The sequence below is a fragment of the Gobio gobio genome (genome assembly GCF_949357685.1).
Source record: "Gobio gobio genome assembly, chromosome: 13".
Lineage (NCBI taxonomy): Eukaryota > Metazoa > Chordata > Actinopteri > Cypriniformes > Gobionidae > Gobio > Gobio gobio.
Genome location: NC_137106.1, coordinates 4,251,735 through 4,276,734, shown reverse-complemented (window position 1 = coordinate 4,276,734; position 25,000 = coordinate 4,251,735). Strand labels below are relative to the sequence as shown.

Here is a 25,000-nt window from a genome sequence, read left to right as displayed (position 1 = left end):
AAGATCAACACCAGACTGTGTGTGTGTGTGTGTGTGTGTGATCAACACTACTCTACAGATACTCAAGATCAACACCAGACTGTGTGTGTGTGTGTGTGTGTGTGTGTGTGTGTGTGTGTGTGTGTGTGTGTGTGTGTGTGTGTGTGTGTGTGTGTGTGTGTGTGTGTGACCAACACTACTCTACAGATACTCAAGATCAACACCAGACTGTGTGTGTGTGTGTGTGTGTGTGTGATCAACACTACTCTACAGATACTCAAGATCAACACCAGACTGTGTGTGTGTGTGTGTGTGTGTGATCAACACTACTCTACAGATACTCAAGATCAACACCAGACTGTGTGTGTGTGTGTGTGTGTGTGATCAACACTACTCTACAGATACTCAAGATCAACACCAGACTGTGTGTGTGTGTGTGTGATCAACACTACTCTACAGATACTCAAGATCAACACCAGACTGTGTGTGTGTGTGTGTGTGTGTGATCAACACTACTCTACAGATACTCAAGATCAACACCAGACTGTGTGTGTGTGTGTGTGTGTGTGTGATCAACACTACTCTACAGATACTTAAGATCAACACCAGACTGTGTGTGTGAGTGTGTGTGTGTGTGTGTGTGATCAACACTACTCTACAGATACTCAAGATCAACACCAGACTGTGTGTGTGTGTGTGTGTGTGTGTGTGTGTGTGTGTGTGTGTGATCAACACTACTCTACAGATACTTAAGATCAACACCAGACTGTGTGTGTGAGTGTGTGTGTGTGTGTGTGATCAACACTACTCTACAGATACTCAAGATCAACACCAGACTGTGTGTGTGTGTGTGTGTGTGTGTGTGTGATCAACACTACTCTACAGATACTTAAGATCAACACCAGACTGTGTGTGTGTGTGTGTGTGTGTGTGTGTGTGATCAACACTACTCTACAGATACTTAAGATCAACACCAGACTGTGTGTGTGTGTGTGTGTGTGTGTGTGTGTGTGTGATCAACACTACTCTACAGATACTTAAGATCAACACCAGACTGTGTGTGTGTGTGTGTGTGTGTGTGTGTGTGTGTGATCAACACTACTCTACAGATACTTAAGATCAACACCAGACTGTGTGTGTGTGTGTGTGTGTGTGTGTGATCAACACTACTCTACAGATACTTAAGATCAACACCAGACTGTGTGTGTGTGTGTGTGTGTGTGTGTGATCAACACTACTCTACAGATACTTAAGATCAACACCAGACTGTGTGTGTGTGTGTGTGTGTGTGTGTGTGTGTGTGTGTGTGTGTGTGTGTGTGTGTGTGTGTGTGTGTGTGTGTGTGTGTGTGTGTGTGTGTGTGTGTGATCAACACTACTCTACAGATACTCAAGATCAACACCAGACTGTGTGTGTGTGTGTGTGTGTGTGTGACCAACACTACTCTACAGATACTCAAGATTAACACCAGACTGTGTGTGTGTGTGTGTGTGTGTGTGTGTGTGTGTGTGACCAACACTACTCTACAGATACTCAAGATCAACACCAGACTGTGTGTGTGTGTGTGTGTGTGTGTGATCAACACTACTCTACAGATACTCAAGATCAACACCAGACTGTGTGTGTGTGTGTGTGTGTGTGTGTGTGTGTGTGACCAACACTACTCTACAGATACTCAAGATCAACACCAGACTGTGTGTGTGTGTGTGTGTGTGTGTGTGTGTGTGTGTGTGTGACCAACACTACTCTACAGATACTCAAGATCAACACCAGACTGTGTGTGTGTGTGTGTGTGTGTGTGTGACCAACACTACTCTACAGATACTCAAGATCAACACCAGACTGTGTGTGTGTGTGTGTGTGTGTGACCAACACTACTCTACAGATACTCAAGATCAACACCAGACTGTGTGTGTGTGTGTGTGTGTGATCAACACTACTCTACAGATACTCAAGATCAACACCAGACTGTGTGTGTGTGTGTGTGTGTGTGTGTGTGTGTGTGTGTGTGTGTGTGTGTGTGTGTGTGTGTGTGTGTGTGTGTGTGTGTGTGTGTGTGTGACCAACACTACTCTACAGATACTCAAGATCAACACCAGACTGTGTGTGTGTGTGTGTGTGTGTGTGTGATCAACACTACTCTACAGATACTCAAGATCAACACCAGACTGTGTGTGTGTGTGTGTGTGTGTGTGTGTGTGTGTGTGATCAACACTACTCTACAGATACTGAAGATCAACACCAGACTGTGTGTGTGTGTGTGTGTGTGTGTGTGTGATCAACACTACTCTACAGATACTCAAGATCAACACCAGACTGTGTGTGTGTGTGTGTGTGTGTGTGTGTGTGTGTGTGTGTGTGTGTGTGTGTGTGTGTGTGTGTGTGTGTGTGTGTGTGTGTGTGTGTGTGTGTGTGTGTGTGTGTGTGTGTGTGTGTGTGTGTGTGTGTGACCAACACTACTCTACAGATACTCAAGATCAACACCAGACTGTGTGTGTGTGTGTGTGTGATCAACCCTACTCTACAGATACTCAAGATCAACACCAGACTGTGTGTGTGTGTGTGTGTGTGTGTGTGTGTGTGTGTGATCAACACTACTCTACAGATACTGAAGATCAACACCAGACTGTGTGTGTGTGTGTGTGTGTGTGTGTGTGTGATCAACACTACTCTACAGATACTCAAGATCAACACCAGACTGTGTGTGTGTGTGTGTGTGTGTGTGTGTGTGTGTGTGTGTGTGTGTGTGTGTGTGTGTGACCAACACTACTCTACAGATACTCAAGATCAACACCAGACTGTGTGTGTGTGTGTGTGTGTGTGATCAACACTACTCTACAGATACTCAAGATCAACACCAGACTGTGTGTGTGTGTGTGTGTGTGTGATCAACACTACTCTACAGATACTCAAGATCAACACCAGACTGTGTGTGTGTGTGTGTGTGTGTGTGTGTGTGTGTGTGTGTGTGTGTGTGTGACCAACACTACTCTACAGATACTCAAGATCAACACCAGACTGTGTGTGTGTGTGTGTGTGTGTGATCAACACTACTCTACAGATACTCAAGATCAACACCAGACTGTGTGTGTGTGTGTGTGTGTGATCAACACTACTCTACAGATACTCAAGATCAACACCAGACTGTGTGTGTGTGTGTGTGTGTGTGTGTGTGTGTGTGTGTGTGTGTGTGATCAACACTACTCTACAGATACTCAAGATCAACACCAGACTGTGTGTGTGTGTGTGTGTGATCAACACTACTCTACAGATACTCAAGATCAACACCAGACTGTGTGTGTGTGTGTGTGTGTGTGTGTGTGTGTGTGTGTGTGTGTGTGTGTGTGTGTGTGTGTGTGTGTGACCAACACTACTCTACAGATACTCAAGATCAACACCAGACTGTGTGTGTGTGTGTGTGTGATCAACACTACTCTACAGATACTCAAGATCAACACCAGACTGTGTGTGTGTGTGTGTGTGTGTGTGTGTGTGATCAACACTACTCTACAGATACTCAAGATCAACACCAGACTGTGTGTGTGTGTGTGTGTGATCAACACTACTCTACAGATACTCAAGATCAACACCAGACTGTGTGTGTGTGTGTGTGTGTGTGTGTGTGTGATCAACACTACTCTACAGATACTCAAGATCAACACCAGACTGTGTGTGTGTGTGTGATCAACACTACTCTACAGATACTCAAGATCAACACCAGACTGTGTGTGTGATGACCCCTTTAACTAAAGGTGTCAGTAATTCTGTCCAGGACTGTATATTGATCAGTTTTCTCTCCTGCAGGTGTGTGTGTGTGCGGCTGTACCTTGTCCCGGTGGTGTGATGGTGATGGTCTGTCCTGTGAACTCCTCATCGAAATATCTGGTGTCTGTTTCTGAGGTCACCTGCGGTTTGAACGGAGGAACCAGCTGAGGAACAGAGAGCGACTGTTAGACAATCCAGATCAACCATTTTACAGTTCTAACCGTCCTGCTTCACTACACTGAGCCAACTGCTGCGGAAACTGGTTAGATTACAGCATTACTTTTTCAGTGTGTAACGGATTGGGTCCCATTTAGGGGTCTATGGCATCTAAACGACCTAAAAAAAGCCCTGAACAAGCATCATCTCTCTAATATATGATTAGAGCTGCCCCATAATAGTCGATTAAAGGGTTAGTTCACCCAAAAATGTAAATTCTGTCATTAATTCCTCACCCTCATGTCGTTGGACACCCGTCAGACCTCCGTTCATCTTCAGACACAAATGAAGATATTTTAGTGTAAATCTGATGCTCTGAAAGGCCTCCATTGGCTCAATGCACTTTACACTCTCAAGACCCTTAAAAGACACTAAAGACGTCGTTACAAAGTCCATCTCACTACAATGGCTCTACAATAACTTTATGAAGTGACGAGAATAATTTGAAGCGTTATGAATCAGTGAGTCGATTCATGATTCGGATCGCGTGTCAAACTGCTGAAATTTGGCGATTCAAACTGCTGAATCGACTCATTGATTCATAACGCTTCGAAGCTTCATGAGGCCGTGTTTTGAAATCGTCATCACTATATAAGTCGTTATTTAGGGTTTTTTTGCGCACAAAAACTATTCTCGCCGATTCATAAAGTTATTGTAGAACCACTGTAGTGAGATGGACTTTGTAACGACGTCTTTAGTGTCTTTTAAGGGTCTTGAGAGTGTAAAGTGCATTGAGCCAATGGAGGCCTTTCAGAGCATCAGATTTACACTAAAATATCTTCATTTGTGTCTGAAGATGAACGGAGGTCTGACGGGTGTCGAACGACATGAGGGGAAGTAAATAATGACAGAATTTACATTTTTGGGTGAACTAACCCTTTATTCGTTAGTCGACTAGAAGAGGCGTAGTCAACCCAAAAGTTTAGTATTCAGTTAGTCGAAAAAACAAAACAACTTGCAGTCCATGAGGGACAGATCGTTAACGGCGGGTCAGTTTACAGTATGTTGGGCAGGAAATCTAAATGTTCAGAGCATCTCCAAAACTGCAGCTCTTGTGGGGTGTTCCCGGTCTGCAGTGGTCAGTCTCTATCAAAAGTGCTCCAAGGAAGGAACAGTGGAGAACCGGCCACAGGGTCATGGAGGACCAGTGGAGAACCGGCCACAGGGTCATGGAGGACCAGTGGAGAACCGGCCACAGGGTCATGGAGGACCAGTGGAGAACCAGCCACAGGGTCATGGAGGACCAGTGGAGAACCGGCCACAGGGTCATGGAGGACCAGTGGAGAACCGGCCACAGGGTCATGGAGGACCAGTGGAGAACCGACCACAGGGTCATGAAGGACCAGTGGAGAACCGGCCACAGCGTCATGGAGGACCAGTGGAGAACCGGCCACAGGGTCATGAAGGACCAGTGGAGAACCGGCCACAGGGTCATGGAGGACCAGTGGAGAACCGGCCACAGGGTCATGAAGGACCAGTGGAGAACCGGCCACAGGGTCATGGAGGACCAGTGGAGAACCGGCCACAGGGTCATGGAGGACCAGTGGAGAACCGGCCACAGGGTCATGAAGGAACAGTGGAGAACCGGCCACAGGGTCATGAAGGACCAGTGGAGAACCGGCCACAGGGTCATGGAGGACCAGTGGAGAACCGGCCACAGGGTCATGGAGGACCAGTGGAGAACCGGCCACAGGGTCATGAAGGACCAGTGGAGAACCGGCCACAGGGTCATGAAGGACCAGTGGAGAACCGGCCACAGGGTCATGAAGGACCAGTGGAGAACCGGCCACAGGGTCATGAAGGACCAGTGGACCATCGGTGTGTGAATGAGTGAATGTGAGGCAATATGTAAAGCCATTGGTCTGTTAAAAGCGCTATATAAATGCAGTCCATTTCCCATTACTCTTGCCATGCGCTGTGGCGAGCTTTATGAGTGCGCTTGAGCGTCAACTAGGGAATTAAAGGCTCATTATTATGATTTGTCTTATTTATATAAACGTGCGATTAGTCCTTTAGTAATTGCATAAATGAGCGACTAATGGTGCATTCACACAGGACGCGAATAAATCGCGCTATTTGCGCGTAGTTGGACACATTTTGAGTTTACTCGCTTCATTCGCGCGTGACATTCACTTCACAACAGACGTGAATTCTGTTGAATTGAATTTGTGAATTTGTTCCCTGGCAATTCGTTTAGGCTGAGGTCAATAAGTGAAGTTTCATTACTTTTTTATTTTTAGGCTATTTAACTTTACGTTACCGTTGTAGCCGACTAGCACTGACTTTGAATGTTTGACTGAATTGTTTGCTTTATTTCATTTTTAGCTTCTTATACCTTCTACTTATACTTTTGTATTATTGATCAAACATAAACTTGCATTTAACAAAAAGAGACTGGGTTGTGTTTCATGTCATTTAATGTTATCACAGTGATAATCATATGCACACTTGTCTGAACCAGATATTAATATATGATTAATATAAACTAGATTTTCTCCTCATTGTTGTCACAACTAGAGCAAGCTCCTGATTGGTTAACGCGGCGCGAATATCCGCCAAAGTGACGCTCAAACGCCTCATTCGCATGAATCGCGCCGCAGAATGTCTATACACGTCTTTAAATTGATTTAAAGGGATAGTTCACCAAAAAATGAAAATTGTGTCATCATTTACTCAAGTTGTTCCAAACCTGTATGAGTGTCTTTGTTCTGCTGAACAGAAAAGAAGATATTTAGAAGAATGTTTGTAACAAAGCAGAGAGAGCAACCATTGACTACTATAGTATTTTTTTCCCTACTATGGTAGTCAATGGTTGCTCTTTCTGCTTTGTTAAAAAACATTATTCTAAATATCTTCCTTTCTGTTCAGCAGAACAAAGAAACTCATACAGGTTTGGAACAACTTGAGTAAATGATGACACAATTTAAATTTTTGGGTGAACTATCCCTTTAACCCTTAACTGCATACCTCAGGTCTTTAGCGACCCGAGACGTCATTCACTTCCCTCCTCCTCATTCATTTTTGAAAGTTAGACATCAACCTTCTTAGTATTCCTCAAACAATCCATTTTAAACAATATAACAAGAAAAAAATAATAAAATTATAATTGAATGCCTGTTTTTCCATTAGCTTTTTGTCAAAATTGTATAACGACCCGAGGTGAGTAAGATTGTACGCATTTTTTTATTTGCACAATAATAAATAAATCTATAATGACGAAATGAGTGCAGTTCACCTTTATTCCACAAGGTGGCAATGTCTGATACACAATGATGAAGTGACATTTCACTCATATTTACATCAGACAGAAAACGAAACAATAATATATAATCTGCAAAACTTGAAATGGCTCAGAGATTTACTGCAGAGACAGTACTGAACGCAATCAAATATTACTGTCACTGATGGTGGATCTGGTGAAGGAAGCTGTCAGTGATCAAAATATTTATTTTGAAGACGTTGAAAATGAGTTTTGAGGATATGCGTGAGATCGCCAGTATGAGGGAAATGCTGAATGGGAAATGAGTTCTGACGAGGACAGTGGTGATGGTGTAAAACATCTGCTCAAACTGAACCCTTCCAAGCTCCAAAAGCTAACAAAATATGTTTTATTTTATTCTTCTGTAATTGTTACTCAAATATCAGGAGTTTTATATATTATCGTGACAGGTATAGATCTATCCATGTTAGATATAGATGCGGGTCGCTAAAGACCCGAATATGTGAGAGTTTTGGGCAAAACAGTCATGCATTTAAGGGTTAACATGTAAATCACTCGCGTGAAACGCTTCATTCACATCCGGTGTGAACGCACTAGGGATGCAACAATACAGTTAGTCCACGGTTCAATACACACCTCTGTTTTTACCCACGGTTTTCGGTTCGGTTCGGTTCTGATGGCTTGTCACATACATTTTTTGTTATTCTATTCTTAGGCGACAGGAACCGCAAGAGGTTAAGGAGAAAAAAGACTATTTTTTATTGCAATACTCTTTCTTTATTTTACTTAAAAGAATTGAAAAACCTTACTTAAACTTAAAACTTTACTTTAAAAAAACCCTTGTACACATTCCTAGTGTATTGGATAATATAAAATAAATATATATAAAGATTTACACTGGCAGCTCAGAGCTGTACAGCAGCATTTAAGTATGAAATTGAATGAATGAATGTAAAAATAAAACACTACATAGACTTCACTATAAAATATACACTGATTCTTATTAAAGCTGCTGTATTAGTTTTTCAGTCAAGAGCAGTGAGTGATTTTCTCTTTGTCTTTTATTGTTGTATCGACATTAAAGGGATATTTCACTCAAAACTGAAAATTCTGTCATCGAGAAATGAATACAGGTTTGAAACAATATTAGAGTGAGTAAATAATGACATTATTTTAGAGGTGAACTGTCCCTTTAAGGACCACATGTTCACTATAGGCTGCGCTGCTGTCAGTTTAAGACCTGCACGCATCTAATATACAGACACACGATTGCGATTTTACTTTCACTTTAGACATAACCGACTGTGTTTATGTGAACCTTGTGTGTATTTGACAGTATTAACGCAGTAAGACGACTACTTAGTTCAGTATTCACGTGTTTGACAGGCTTTTAGTGCGCGCGCTGGGAAAAGCGCATGTTAAAACCGCGCACGCGAATGAAACCGGCAAGGCTTTAAAACGCATGCAAATAATGAACTTTTGTGATTGTGAATAACTCTAGTGTTCCGTGAGTATAACTCTACCACTAACCTGTGATGTGAATGTATGTCGCGTTGTTCAGTATTGGGATGGAGGCAAATTATAGAATTTGTAGAAAAATAATTAATTAAATGCGAAACCGAAAAAAACGCAATTCACAAGCCCGTATTGAACCGTGAATGCCGTACCGAACGGTTCAATATTATATTGAGAATTGTGGCATCCCTAGAACGCACCATAATAGTTGACTATAAAACCCTTTAGTGGAGGGAGCCCTCTGTATGATGGAGTGCATGTTTGCTGTGGTTCTCCTTATATGTGTTGTGGTGATACGTGTGCAAAGGTTTTTTTTACCTTCTTCTCGTAAACATCTTGCCACGCAATTCCAGTGAAGAACTTGTGCTGCATGATCTCTTTAGCATCATCAGGGCCGCCACCTAACCTAAAAGCAGAAACCAGAAACACTTAGCATGTGTGCTTTGCATGCTGGGATAGAGTATGAATCCCAGTGGCTGTGATGACACCGACCGCTGCTTGGGGTCTTTCTTGAGCAGGCCGGACAGCAGAGATTTGCCCTCGGGCGCGAGTGTGCGAGGGAAGCGGATGTCCTCCATCAGTATGAGCTCAAACAAGCGCTCGTGATCCTGGTTATAGAAGGGCAGGCGGCCGCACATCATCTCGTACATCACCACACCCAAACCCCACCAGTCCACCGCACGGCCATAGTCATTGTCCTCCAGCACCTGCACACACACACACACACACATCTTGGGTTTTTATGGGTGTACAAACTGTATATTCTATCCCCTACTAGTAAAGGGGTGGGGCCTGGATGAGTTAGTTAGTAGTGTGTTAAACTTGAAACTGGCGTTATGGTAAGGGCGGGGCATTTCCCAACACGCTGGATGCACTTGACCAATCACAACACACTGCTCCAGCTGACCAATCAGAGCACAGTGTGCTTTTCAGAAGGCGGGGCTTCTTAGACACAGAGCATTACTGACACTAAATTTTTCAACTAAATATCCAAATAAATCTAATTATTAACTAAATTAACCATATAAACTAAATTACTGATCTAAAGCCCACACTGTCACTGTATGATAATTGAAATGAACTGATGACATCACCGTTTTCTCCAGAACGGCTAGACGGCTGAATAAAATTATGCTGCATTATTTTCCTGTTTAACACTGTAAAGCTGCTTTGAAACAATCTGCATTGTTAAACGCGCTATATAAATAAAGTTGACCTGACCAGTCCCTCCAGAAAAACGCGATTATGCGATCGCATGATTTAATGCATAATCAGCCAAAGTCTAGATATTTATGCCGGGGCGCATTTTTTCAAATACGCCGCACTTTCGTCGCGTAAATTGCCTATTTCCGCGTGCAAAATATGCAGGGCTAGCATGATTTCATAATCCCCGCATTTTCGTTGCAAAAAAGGTCATATATATTAGCAGAAAGTTGAAAAAAGTTTGTTTACTTCACACACATTTCCCCCTATTGCCATGGGAACGTTTTGAAGTCACGTAATTACCCGACGTGAACGTCATTGAAAAGCTGCAAACCCCGTGGTGAAACCATAGATATCGCTGAAACCATGATGAAGCACGCAAATTCCCATTTCAACAAAAATAACAGCAAAAGAGTCAAGACTGCGCAAAGCAGTTTCCCGGTGTGTTGACCGCTTTCAAAACACTGCATCATGAAGCTTCAGAGCGTTATGAATCAGTGAGTCGATTCAGCGGTTTGAAGCGTTATGAATCAGTGAGTCGATTCAGCGGTTTGGAGCGTTATGAATCAGTCAGCGGTTTGAAGCGTTATGAATCAGTGAGTCGATTCAGCGGTTTGAAGCATTATGAATCAGTCAGCGGTTTGAAGCGTAATGAATCAGTGAGTCGATTCAGCGGTTTGAAGCGTTATGAATCAGTGAGTCGATTCAGCGGTTTGGAGCATTATGAATCAGTGAGTCGATTCAGCGGTTTGAAGCGTTATGAATCAGTGAGTCAATTCAGCGGTTTGGAGCATTGTGAATCAGTGAGTCGATTCAGCGGTTTGGAGCATTGTGAATCAGTGAGTCAATTCAGCGGTTTGGAGCATTATGAATCAGTGAGTCGATTCAGCGGTTTGGAGCATTATGAATCATTGAGTCGATTCAGCGGTTTGGAGCATTATGAATCAGTGAGTCGCTTCAGCGGTTTGAAGCGTTATGAATCAGTGAGTCGATTCAGCGGTTTGGAGCATTATGAATCAGTGAGTCGATTCAGCGGTTTGAAGCGTTATGAATCAGTGAGTCAATTCAGCGGTTTGGAGCATTATGAATCAGTGAGACGATTCAGCGGTTTGGAGCGTTATGAATCAGTGAGTCGATTCAGTGGTTTGGAGCGTTATGAATCGTGAGTCGATTCAGCGGTTTGGAGCGTTATGAATCAGTGAGTCAATTCAGCGGTTTGGAGCGTTATGAATCAGTGAGTCAATTCAGCGGTTTGGAGCGTTATGAATCAGTGAGTCAATTCAGCGGTTTGGAGCGTTATGAATCGTGAGTCGATTCAGTGGTTTGGATCGCCAAAGACGTATTTCAGCAGTTTGACACGCGATCCGAATCATGAATCGTCTCGCTGATTCATAACGCTTTGAATCTTCATGATGCTGTTTTTTTTTTTTAAATCGGTCATCACTATACAAGTCGTTATTTAGGTTTTAGCACAAAAACTATTCTCGTCGTGTAGCATATTCCTTTTGTAAAACTAAAGTACTTGTTTGAGTCAATGTTTTGTGAATTTGAGCCGTGTGTTTATTAAGGTCTTCAATAAAACAAGATGAAAACAAGATCAATAAAACTTAAATATTTCCAGCACTTTCTGTGATGTAGTGCTTTATTTTCTCTTTTTCATCAAACCGCAGTTTTTGCAAGTTCCCGCAATTTTTTCACAAAATTGCATAAATATCCCGCATTTTTTAAGAAAACGTGCCGCATAATCAAGGATTTTTGCCCGCAACAATCACCAAAAAAACTGCGTTTTTCTGGAAGGACTGCTTGACTTGACAGACTGGGAAGAGAGGAGGCGCAACAATGTCAAAATAATGGGTTTTGCATGAAAACCTATTCTAGCAGAGCCAAAATCAAAACTTTGTAACAGTCTAATAATAGGTCCTCCTTAATAAAGAACAGAGCAGTAACTGAGAGCTGCTGGTGCTGGTGTGTTTGTGTTTGCCCCCACTGAGCGTTACCCAAACCCCGACCGCGGGTCACGGGGAGAGCATGACTCAGACCATTCGGTCAGTGGTAAGGTGAAGCCATGGAGCTGCTAGAATTACTGACCGCTGTCTATTTCCAGAGCCGCGGTCATGTGACTCACGGAGAGCGACAGCTGGGCCTACAGCTGCCCCATATATGTAGAAGAACAGCACAGCTGTGAAGCTGCCAGGAACCCAGGAGCCGTCGCCGAGCCCTCGACACACGCAAGCACAGAGAGCCAGAGGAGCCCCGCGTCTTCAGATGGACTGTGAACCGCAGTTAACACATGCGAACGGCTCAGCTCTGACGCCAGCGAGGCTCTGTTTCCATGACCAGTCGTGTAGTGTAAACTTCAGCCTTAACACCACCTTACAGCGGCACACTGAGAAACTAGTCATAACTCGAGATACTGTTATAGTTTTTATTAACATTTTGAATTAGTTTTTATTTTTGGGGGATAAAACGTTATGAAATTTGGCACACAGATAGAGGACAGTCCAAACATTACTCACAGAAATTTTGGAGTCTCTAACTCAATCTCTCTAGCGCCACCAACTGTGCAAATGTATAGTTTTTAATCAATATTTTTAATTATTATTGTTTAGTAAAAAGTTATGAAATTTGGCACACAGATAGAGGACAGTCCAAACATTAACCACAGAAATTTTGGAGTCTCTAACTCAATCTCTCTAGCGCCACCAACTGACCAAAATTATAGTTTTTATCAATATTTTGAATTATTATTATTATTATTTGGTAAATATTTGTGAAATTTGGCACACAGATAGAGGACAGTCAAAACATTACTCACAGCAATTTTGGAGTCTCTAACTCAATCTCTCTAGCGCCACCAACTGACCAAAATTATAGTTTTTATCAATATTTTGAATTATTATTATTATTATTTGGTAAAAATTTGTGAAATTTGGCACACAGATAGAGGACAGTCAAAACATTACTCACAGCAATTTTGGATTCTCTAACTCAATCCCTCTAGCGCCACCAACTGACCAAAGTTATGGTTTTTATCAATATTTTGAATTATTATTATTCTTTTTTGATAAAAAGTTATGAAATTTGGCACACAGATAGAGGACATTCCAAACATTAACCACAGCAATTTTGGAGTCTCTAACTCAATCCCTCTAGCGCCACCAACTGACCAAAGTTATGGTTTTTATCAATATTTTGAATTATTATTATTCTGTTTTGGTAAAAAGTTATGAAATTTGGCAGACAGATAGAAGACAGTACAAACATTACTCACAGCAATTTTGGAGTCTCTCTAGCGCCACCAACTGTGCAAATGTATAGTTTTTATCAGTATTTTGAATTATTTATTTATTTTTTGGTAAAAAGTTATGAAATTTGGCACACAGATAGAGGAAGTCAAAACATTACTCACAGCAATTTTGGAGTCTCTAACTCAATCTCTCTAGCGCCACCAACAAACCAAAATTATAGTTTTTATCAGTATTTTGAATTATTTATTTATTTTTTGGTAAAAAGTTATGAAATTTGGCACACAGATAGAGGACAGTCCAAACATTAACCACAGCAATTTTGGAGTCTCTAACTCAATCCCTCTAGCACCACCAACTGACCAAAGTTATGGTTTTTATCAATATTTTGAATTATTATTATTCTGTTTTGGTAAAAAGTTATGAAATTTGGCACACAGATAGAGGACAGTACAAACATTACTCACAGCAATTTTGGAGTCTCTAACTCAATCTCTCTAGCGCCACCAACTGTGCAAATGTATAGTTTTTATCATTATTTTGTATTATTTATTTATTTTTTGGTAAAAAGTTATGAAATTTGGCACACAGATAGAGGACAGTCAAAACATTACTCACAGCAATTTTGGAGTCTCTAACTCAATCTCTCTAGCGCCACCAACTGACCAAAAATATAGTTTTTATCAGTATTTTGAATTATTTATTTATTTTTTGGTAAAAAGTTATGAAATTTGGCACACAGATAGAGGACAGTACAACCATTACTCTCAGCAATTTTGGATTCTCTAACTCAATCCCTCTAGCGCCACCAACTGACCAAAGTTATGGTTTTTATCAATATTTTGAATTATTATTATTCTGTTTTGGTAAAAAGTTATAAAATTTGGCACACAGATAGAGGACAGTCAAAACATTACTCACAGCAATTTTGGATTCTCTAATTCAATCTCTCTAGCACCACCAACTGACCAAAATTATACTTTTTATCAGCATTTTGAATTATTTATTTATTTTTTGGTAAAAAGTTATGAAATTTGGCACACAGATAGAGGACAGTCCAAACATTAAACACAGCAATTTTGGAGTCTCTAACTCAATCCCTCTAGCACCACCAACTGACCAAAGTTATGGTTTTTATCAATATTTTGAATTATTATTATTCTGTTTTGGTAAAAAGTTATGGAATTTGGCACACAGATAGAGGACAGTACAAACATTACTCACAGCAATTTTGGAGTCTCTAACTCAATCTCTCTAACGCCACCAACTGTGCAAATGTATAGTTTTATCATTATTTTGAATTATTTATTTATTTTTTGGTAAAAAGTTATGAAATTTGGCACACAGATAGAGGACAGTCAAAACATTACTCACAGCAATTTTGGAGTCTCTAACTCAATCTCTCTAGCGCCACCAACTGACCAAAAATATAGTTTTTATCAGTATTTTGAATTATTTATTTATTTTTTGGTAAAAAGTTATGAAATTTGGCACACAGATAGAGGACAGTACAACCATTACTCTCAGCAATTTGAGTCTCTAACTCAATCTCTCTAGCACCACCAACTGACCAAAATTATAGTTTTTATCAGTATTTTGAATTATTTATTTATTTTTTGGTAAAAAGTTATGAAATTTGGCACACAAATAGAGGACAGTCAAAACATTACTCACAGCAATTTTGGAGTCTCTAACTCAATCCCTCTAGCGCCACCAACTGACCAAAGTTATGTTTTTTATCAATATTTTGAATTATTATTATTCCTTTTTGGTAAAAAGTTATGAAATTTGGCACACAGATAGAGGACAGTACAACCATTACTCTCAGCAATTTTGGAGTCTCTAACTTTATTTCTCTGGCGCCACCAACTGACCAAAGTTATGGTTTTTATCAATATTTTGAATTATTATTATTATTCTTTTTTGGTAAAAAGTTATGAAGTTGGCACACAGATAGAGGACAGTACAACCATTACTCACAGCAATTTTGGAGTCTCTAACTCAATCCCTCTAGCGCCACCAACTGACCAAAGTTATGTTTTTTATCAATATTTTGAATTATTATTATTCCTTTTTGGTAAAAAGTTATGAAATTTGGCACACAGATAGAGGACAGTACAACCATTACTCACAGCAATTTTGGAGTCTCTAACTTTATTTCTCTGGCGCCACCAACTGACCAAAGTTGTGGTTTTTATCAATATTTTGAATTATTATTATTATTATTATTATTCTTTTTTGGTAAAAAGTTATGAAATTTGGCACACAGATAGAGCACAGTACAACCATTACTCACAGCAATTTTGGAGTCTCTAACTCAATCCCTCTAGCGCCACCAACTGACCAAAGTTATGTTTTTTATCAATATTTTGAATTATTATTATTCCTTTTTGTTAAAAAGTTATGAAATTTGGCACACAGATAGAGGGCAGTACAAACATTACTCACAGCAATTTTGGAGTCTCTAACTCAATCTCTCTAGCGCCACCAACTGTGCAAATGTATAGTTTATATCAATATTTTGAATTATTATTATTATTTTTTGGTAAAAAGTTATGAAATTTGGCACACAGATAGAGGACAGTACAAACATTAACCACAGCAATTTTGGAGTCTCTAACTCAATCTCTCTAGCGCCACCAACTGACCAAAATTATGGTTTTTATCAATATTTTGAATTTTTATTATTATTTTTTGGTAAAAAGTTATGAAATTTGGCACACAGATAGAGGACAGTACAAACATTAACCAGAGCAATTTTGGAGTCTCTAACTCAATCTCTCTAGCTCCACCAACTGACCAAAGTTATGGTTTTTATCAATATTTTGAATTATTATTATTCTTTTTAGGTAAAAAGTTATGAAATTTGGCACACAGATAGAGGACAGTACAACCATTACTCACAGCAATTTTGGAGTCTCTAACTAAATCTCTCTAGGGCCACCAACCGTGCAAATGTATAGTTTTTATCAATATTTTGAATTATTATTATTATTATTATTAGGTAAAAATTTGTGAAATTTGGCACACAGATAGAGGACAGTCAAAACATTACTCACAGCAATTTTGGAGTCTCTAACTCAATCCCTCTAGCGCCACCAACTGACCAAAGTTATGTTTTTTATCAATATTTTGAATTATTATTATTCCTTTTTGGTAAAAAGTTATGAAATTTGGCACACAGATAGAGGACAGTACAACCATTACTCACAGCAATTTTGGAGTCTCTAACTTTATTTCTCTGGCGCCACCAACTGACCAAAGTTATGGTTTTTATCAATATTTTGAATTATTTTTATTATTATTCTTCTTTTTTGGTAAAAAGTTATGAAATTTGGCACACAGATAGAGGACAGTACAACCATTACTCACAGCAATTTTGGAGTCTCTAACTCAATCCCTCTAGTGCCACCAACTGACCAAAGTTATGTTTTTTTATCAATATTTTGAATTATTATTATTCCTTTTTGGTAAAAAGTTATGAAATTTGGCACACAGATAGAGGACAGTACAACCATTACTCTCAGCAATTTTGGAGTCTCTAACTTTATTTCTCTGGCGCCACCAACTGACCAAAGTTATGGTTTTTATCAATATTTTGAATTATTATTATTCTTTTTTGGTAAAAGGTTATGAAATTTGGCACACAGATAGAGGACAGTACAACCATTACTCACAGCACTTTTGGAGTCTCTAACTCAATCTCTCTAGTGCCACCAACTGTGCAAATGTATAGTTTATATCAATATTTTGAATTATTATTATTATTATTTGGTAAAAATTTGTGAAATTTGGCACACAGATAGAGGACAGTCAAAACATTACTCACAGCAATTTTCGAGTCTCTAACTCAATCCCTCTAGCGCCACCAACTGACCAAAGTTATGGTTTTTATCAATATTTTGAATTATTATTATTATCTTTTGGTAAAAAGTTATGAAATTTGGCACACAGATAGAGGACAGTCCAAACATTAACCACAGCAATTTTGGAGTCTCCAACTCAATCTCTCTAGCGCCACCAACTGACCAAAGTTATAGTTTTTATCAATATTTTGAATTATTATTATTATTTTTTGGTAAAAAGTTATGAAATTTGGCACACAGATAGAGGACAGTACAACCATTACTCACAGCAATTTTGGAGTCTCTAACTCAATTTCTTTGGCGCCACCAGCTGTGCAAATGTATTGTTTTTTTATCCATTTTTGAATTATTATTATTATTTGGTAAAAAGTTATGAAATTTGGCACACAGATAGAGGACAGTCCAAACATTAACCACAGAAATTTTGGAGTCTCTAACTCAATCTCTCTAGCGCCACCAACTGACCAAAATTAACATATCATGGTGCCTTTTTTGAGCTTGACCTCAATAATTGCTGCTTGCAGCAATATTATAATACATATCATAGTAATATATTGTATGGTAATATTATATTATCGGAATAAATTGAAAAATAATTAATGTAATAATTCTGTAATTTTCAAGTAAGTTTCAAGAATATATTTTTCCAGTAGTTTGTGATTTTTTAAAATTATTTATATTATTATTCTTATAAATGTATATTTTATAATTATAAATTTTACAATCTGAGATTTTAAGATAATATTTCAATAATTTTGATATTTAACATGTTTTAACAAATTACATAGTGTTCTCAAGTTAATTAAAATGTAAAAATGTAATAAATAATTTAAATGATTATATGGTAGTATTAATATAATATATATTATATAGTAATACATTGAAAATAATTAAATAAAACAACTTAATTACCTTCTGTACTGTTCAGGATAGTTTCAAGAATTGAATTTTCCAGTAGTTTTTTTTCTTTTTAATTATTTATATTACTATTCTCACAAATGTATACTATTTATAGTTTATAATGACATATTATTACAACTTCACAGCAATGTCTAGCTGATACAATATGTCGAGCTTGATATGAGAAAATATATATTCAATATATAGAAATTCCCATGATTTTTATTACGATGACACTCGGCAGTTTAGAAATCACATTAAAATTCTCTCATATATCCCGGTTTTCGTCAGTTCTTGTCAGTTTTCAGGCTTTATCTTTGTGTAAAACATATTTTGCTATATTATAATCATGTTAAATCATCTTCGGCCCCCTAGTGGATCCCGGTTGAGAGCCACTACTCATGCAGAACACATAAAACGGCCATTTTTCCAAGTGCCGGTGTGCATTTAAAACACTTCCACCTGTTTTCTTCTGAAATTCTCTCATCCCTCCTTCTCTCTCTCTGGGCCGGTGGAATATTCCAGACGTAACAGCATTCCAGAGCTCCACACACACAACAAGGTCATTGTTTACAGCTGAACAACCTGTAACACGGCCTGGGCCGAGCTCCAGAGAGGCCACCCGTCTCCATGGCAACGGCCCCTGAAGTCTCCCGCTCCGGGGCCCTGTTGTCATGTCAACACGGGGATTGAACCGAAGTTGCCGGGACGGCTCGTATGAGGGACGGTTCCAAACCCCTATGCCTCTTGTTTTTATAGATGTTCAACCGATTACACACACACACACATCACAACAGTATTATAAGACAAGGTGTTATCATCTTAAACCTTAACATCTCTGGGATTCGGAAAATATTTTGAACATTAAAAAATAAAATGTGAATTATTATATTTATTATAACCCTGAACCCTACAACTAACCATTTTAGAGCAATAAAAGCCCGGTTTATAGGCGCTCCTCACACACACACGGCCCCCAGCAGAGGGCAGAGGAGGCCCCGCTCAGGGTCAGGATATGATGCGGCAGCTGTGGGCGTCAGCTCTGACTAACCCTTTACCAGCAGACGAGGGGCGACAACAATGAGACCGCAACTGAGACAACATGAGCAGACCACAGGCTGGACACACACACACACACACACACACTCACACACCTACACTCTCACACTCACTCACACACACACACACACACACACACACACCTACACTCTCACACTCACTCACACACACACCTACACTCTCACACTCACTCACACACACACACACACACACACACACACACACACACACACACACACACACACCTACACTCTCACACTCACTCACACACACACACCTACACTCTCACACTCACTCACACACACACACCTAAACTCTCACTCACACACACACACACACACACACACACACGTACACACTCACACACACTCTCTCTCTCTCACACACACACACACACACACACACACTCACACGTACACACACACCTACACTCTCTCTCTCTCTCACACATACACACACACTCTCTCTCTCTCTCTCTCTCTCTCTCACACACACACACACACACACATGTTGTGTTTTCATGTTTTATGGGGACTTTCCATAGGTGTAATGGTTTTTATACTGTATAAACCGTATATTCTATCCCCCTACGCTGCCCCTAAACCTACCCATCACACACACACACACACTCACACACACAAACACTGCCCCTGCCCCTAAACCTACCCATCACACACACACTCTCACACACACACACACTCACACACACAAACACTGCCCCTGCCCCTAAACCTACCCATCACACACACACACACACACACACACACTCACACACATACACACACACACACACAAACACTGCCCCTGCCCCTAAACCTACCCATCACACACACACTCACACACACACACACACACACACACACACACACACACACACACACACACACACACACACACACAGACACTGCCCCGGCTGCCCCTAAACCTACCCATCACACACACACTACCACACACACACACAAACACTGCCCCTAAACCTACCCATCACACACACACTCTCTCACACACACTCACACACACACACAAACACTGCCCCTAAACCTACCCATCACACACACACACACACACACACACACACACACACACACACACACACACACACACACACACACACACACACACACACACACACACACACACACACACACACACACACACTGCCCCTGTCCCTAAACCTACCCATCACACACACACACACACTGCCCCTGCCCCTAAACCTACCCATCACACACACACACACACACACACACACAAACACTGCCCCTAAACCTACCCATCACACACACACACACACACACACACACACACACACACACACACACACACACACACACACACACACACACACACACACACACACACACACACACACACTGCCCCTGTCCCTAAACCTACCCATCACACACACACACACACACTGCCCCTGCCCCTAAACCTACCCATCACACACACACACACACACACACACACACACACACACACACACACACACACACACACACACACACACACACACACACACACACACACACACACTGCCCCTGCCCCTAAACCTAGCCCTCACAGGAGACTGTGCAGTTCACTTTCTGTGAAAAAAAACTTGTTCTGTGTGATTTATAAGCATTTTGAAAAGTGAGGACATGGGGAACGTCCTCATATTTCACCCTCTTTTTGTAATACCCATGTCATTATACACATTTGTGTCCTGATATTTCACAAAAACATGCCCACACACACACACACACAAACACACACACAAACACACACACACACACACACACACACAGCCACATGTCATACCTGCACAGGAAACAATCGCTGTCAGCGTTTGCGAGCATATTGTGTGTGAATGCTTGCGAGCTGTGAGTGTGTGTGTGTGTGTGTGAGTGTGTGTGTGTGTGTGTGATTATAAAGGTTCCTGACGTGTGATCAGATCAGTGTGTTCTGTGGCCGGCCTCACCTCAGGGGCCAGATACTCCGGAGTCCCACAGAAGGTCTTCATAGTGGCTCCGTCCGTGATGCCCTCCTTACACAAGCCGAAGTCCGTGATCTTTACATGACCGTCTTTATCCAGCATCAGGTTCTCCAGCTGAGAGAGGCAGCACACACACACACACACACACACACACACACACACACACACACACACACACACACACACACACACACGTGATCATGTGATCCTCTAACGACAGCCGTTTCTGCTCGACAGACCCACAGCCATTCTCATCAAAGGCATTTCAGAAGAATCAAATAAATAATCATGTCATAAAATATGTAAAAAATTTATAAATATATATATAAATTAAATATATTTAAAAAGTAAATAAAGTAAAAGTTAATAAATACATTGAATGTAAATATATAAATAAAAAGTTAAAAAATTAAAAGATTATTAATTAAATAGTAAATAAATAAAAAAAGTAAATAAACAAAAAAGTAAATCAATAAAAATTAAATCACTTTAAAAAAGTAAATAAAATTAAAAGTAAATAATACATTAAAAATAAACATATACATACAATTAAATAGAAAATAAATGAATTAAAAGTAAATACATTTAGAAAGTAAATAAATAAAAAAGAAATGTAAAAAACTAAATAAATAAAAAAGTAAACAAAAAATAAGTAAACAAATAAAAACTAAAGTAGATAAATACAATAATTAATTAAAAAGTAAACAAACAATTAAAAATAAACATTTAGAAAGTAAATAAATATTAATATTAAATAAATAAAATGAAAATGTATAAAGAAAATGTACATAAATAATTAACTAATAAATCAATGAATTAAAAAATATATAAATAAAATTAAATACATTTAGAAATGAAGTAAATAAATAAAAAGTAAACAAATAAGCAAATAAATGAATAAAAAGCAAAACAAATTAAAATGTAAATAATAAATACATTAAAATGTAATATATTAAATGAACAATTACAAACATTTAGGATTTGAAAAGTACACTAATGTCAGCACTTAAAGTTTAAACGGTCTTGAAATATTTATATGTTATTAAACATTGAAGTCAAACCTCAAACGCTCACTTGCACTAAATCACAGCTAGTGTAGATGGTGTAGTGTAGATGGTGTAGTGTAGATGGTGTAGTGCAGATGGTGTAGTGTAGATGGTGTAGTGTAGATGGTGTAGTGTAGATGGTGTAGTGTAGATGGTGTAGTGTAGAATGTGTAGTGCAGATGGTGTAGTGCAGATGGTGTAGTGCAGATGGTGTAGTGCAGATGGTGTAGTGTAGATGGTGTAGTGTACATGGTGTAGTGCAGATGGTGTAGTGTAGATGGTGTAATGTAGATTGTGTAGTGTAGATGGTGTAGTGTAGATGATGTAGTGCAGATGGTGTAGTGCAGATGGTGTAGTGTAGAATGTGTAGTGTAGATGGTGTAGTGTATATGGTGTAGTGTAGATGGTGTAGTGCAGATGGTGTAGTGTAGATGGTGTAGTGTATATGGTGTAGTGTAGATGGTGTAGTGCAGATGGTGTAGTGTAGATGGTGTAGTGTAGATGGTGTAGTGCAGATGGTGGTGTAGTGTAGATGGTGTAGTGTAGATGGTGTATTGTAGATGGTGTAGTGCAGATGGTGTAGTGTAGATGGTGTAGTGTAGATGGTGTAGTGTAGATGGTGTAGTGCAGATGGTGGTGTAGTGTAGATGGTGTAGTGTAGATGGTGTATTGTAGATGGTGTAGTGCAGATGGTGTAGTGTAGATGGTGTAGTGTAGATGGTGTAGTGTAGAGAGCTGCTGATTGGCTGGGGCTGTGCTCTTGTGATAGAGACATTCTGAAATATAACCCACTGAAGCGCAGGAGTGTGTGAGTGTGAGCGCAGGAGTGTGTGAGTGTGAGCGCAGGAGTGTGCGAGTGTGAGCGCAGGAGTGTGTGAGTGTGAGCGCAGGAGTGTGTGAGCGCAGGAGTGTGAGTGTGAGCGCAGGAGTGTGTGAGCGCAGGAGTGTGTGAGCGCAGGAGTGTGAGTGTGAGCGCAGGAGTGTGTGAGTGCAGGAGTGTGTGAGTGTGAGCGCAGGAGTGTGTGAGTGTGAGCGCAGGAGTGTGTGAGTGCAGGAGTGTGTGAGTGTGAGCGCAGGAGTGTGAGTGTGTGAGCGCAGGAGTGTGAGTGTGTGAGTGTGTGAGCGCAGGAGTGTGAGTGTGTGAGCGCAGGAGTGTGAGTGTGTGAGCGCAGGAGTGTGAGTGTGTGAGTGTGTGAGCGCAGGAGTGTGTGAGTGTGAGCGCAGGAGTGTTTGAGTGCAGGAGTGTGTGAGTGTGAGCGCAGGAGTGTGTGAGTGTGAGCGCAGGAGTGTGTGAGTGCAGGAGTGTGTGAGTGTGAGCGCAGGAGTGTGAGTGTGTGAGCGCAGGAGTGTGAGTGTGTGAGTGTGTGAGCGCAGGAGTGTGAGTGTGTGAGCGCAGGAGTGTGAGTGTGTGAGCGCAGGAGTGTGAGTGTGTGAGTGTGTGAGCGCAGGAGTGTGTGAGTGTGAGCGCAGGAGTGTGAGTGTGTGAGCGCAGGAGTGTGTGAGAGCAGGAGTGTGTGAGCGCAGGAGTGTGAGTGTGTGAGCGCAGGAGTGTGTGAGTGCAGGAGTGTGAGTGTGTGAGTGCAGGAGTGTTTGAGTGCAGGAGTGTGTGAGTGTGAGTGCAGGAGTGTGTGAGTGTGAGCGCAGGAGTGTGCGAGCGCAGGAGTGTGTGAGTGTGAGCGCAGGAGTGTGTGAGCGCAGGAGTGTGAGTGTGAGCGCAGGAGTGTGTGAGCGCAGGAGTGTGAGCGCAGGAGTGTGTGAGCGCTGGAGTATGTGAGTATGAGCGCAGGAGTGTTTGAGTGCAGGAGTGTGTGAGTGTGAGTGCAGGAGTGTGTGAGTGTGAGCACAGGAGTGTGTGAGTGTGAGCGCAGGAGTGTGTGAGTGCAGGAGTGTGAGCGCAGGAGTGTGTGAGCGCAGGAGTGTGTGAGTGTGAGCGCAGGAGTGTGAGTGTGTGAGCGCAGGAGTGTGAGTGTGTGAGTGCAGGAGTGTGAGTGTGTGAGCGCAGGAGTGTGAGTGTGTGAGCGCAGGAGTGTGTGAGCGCAGGAGTGTGTGAGCGCAGGAGTGTGAGTGTGTGAGCGCAGGAGTGTGTGAGCGCAGGAGTGTGTGAGTGCAGGAGTGTGAGTGTGTGAGCGCAGGAGTGTGAGTGTGTGAGCGCAGGAGTGTGTGAGCGCAGGAGTGTGAGTGTGTGAGCGCAGGAGTGTGAGTGTGTGAGCGCAGGAGTGTGTGAGCGCAGGAGTGTGAGTGTGTGAGCGCAGGAGTGTGTGAGCGCAGGAGTGTGAGTGTGTGAGCGCAGGAGTGTGTGAGCGCAGGAGTGTGTGAGCGCAGGAGTGTGAGTGTGTGAGCGCAGGAGTGTGTGAGTGCAGGAGTGTGAGTGTGTGAGTGCAGGAGTGTTTGAGTGCAGGAGTGTGTGAGTGTGAGTGCAGGAGTGTGTGAGTGCAGGAGTGTGTGAGTGTGAGTGCAGGAGTGTGTGAGTGCAGGAGTGTGTGAGTGTGAGTGCAGGAGTGTGTGAGTGTGAGTGCAGGAGTGTGTGAGTGCAGGAGTGTGTGAGTGTGAGTGCAGGAGTGTGTGAGTGCAGGAGTGTGTGAGTGTGAGTGCAGGAGTGTGTGAGTGCAGGAGTGTGTGAGTGTGAGCGCAGGAGTGTGTGAGCGCAGGGTGTGTGAGTGCAGGAGTGTGTGAGTGTGAGCGCAGGAGTGTGTGAGCGCAGGAGTGTGTGAGTGCAAGAGTGTGTGAGTGTGAGCGCAGGAGTGTGTGAGCGCAGGAGTGTGTGAGTGTGAGTGTGTGAGTGCAGGAGTGTGAGTGTGTGAGTGCAGGAGTGTTTGAGTGCAGGAGTGTGTGAGTGTGAGTGCAGGAGTGTGTGAGAGCAGGAGTGTGTGAGTGTGAGTGTGTGAGTGCAGGAGTGTGAGTGTGTGAGTGCAGGAGTGTTTGAGTGCAGGAGTGTGTGAGTGTGAGTGCAGGAGTGTGTGAGAGCAGGAGTGTGTGAGTGTGAGTGTGTGAGTGCAGGAGTGTGAGTGTGT

The 25,000-nt window shown here is 41.3% G+C and overlaps 1 protein-coding gene across 2 annotated transcripts in view; it reads right to left on the bottom strand.

The window, feature by feature from the left end:
* Positions 1-25,000, bottom strand: part of akt1 (v-akt murine thymoma viral oncogene homolog 1) — a 105,213-nt gene that overhangs the window by 6,023 nt on the left and 74,190 nt on the right. Inside the window, exons 10-13 of one of the 2 annotated variants that reach the window (XM_079833197.1) lie at positions 20,929-21,057; positions 9,188-9,402; positions 9,014-9,101; positions 3,806-3,908 (exon numbers count right to left, since the gene is read on the bottom strand). In XM_079833197.1, the coding sequence (XP_079689323.1) occupies positions 3,806-3,908; positions 9,014-9,101; positions 9,188-9,402; positions 20,929-21,057 (535 nt within the window). Of the gene's footprint in view, positions 1-3,805; positions 3,909-9,013; positions 9,102-9,187; positions 9,403-20,928; positions 21,058-25,000 lie in introns of those variants that run through there. The other variant, XR_013817763.1, reaches the window with a different exon arrangement.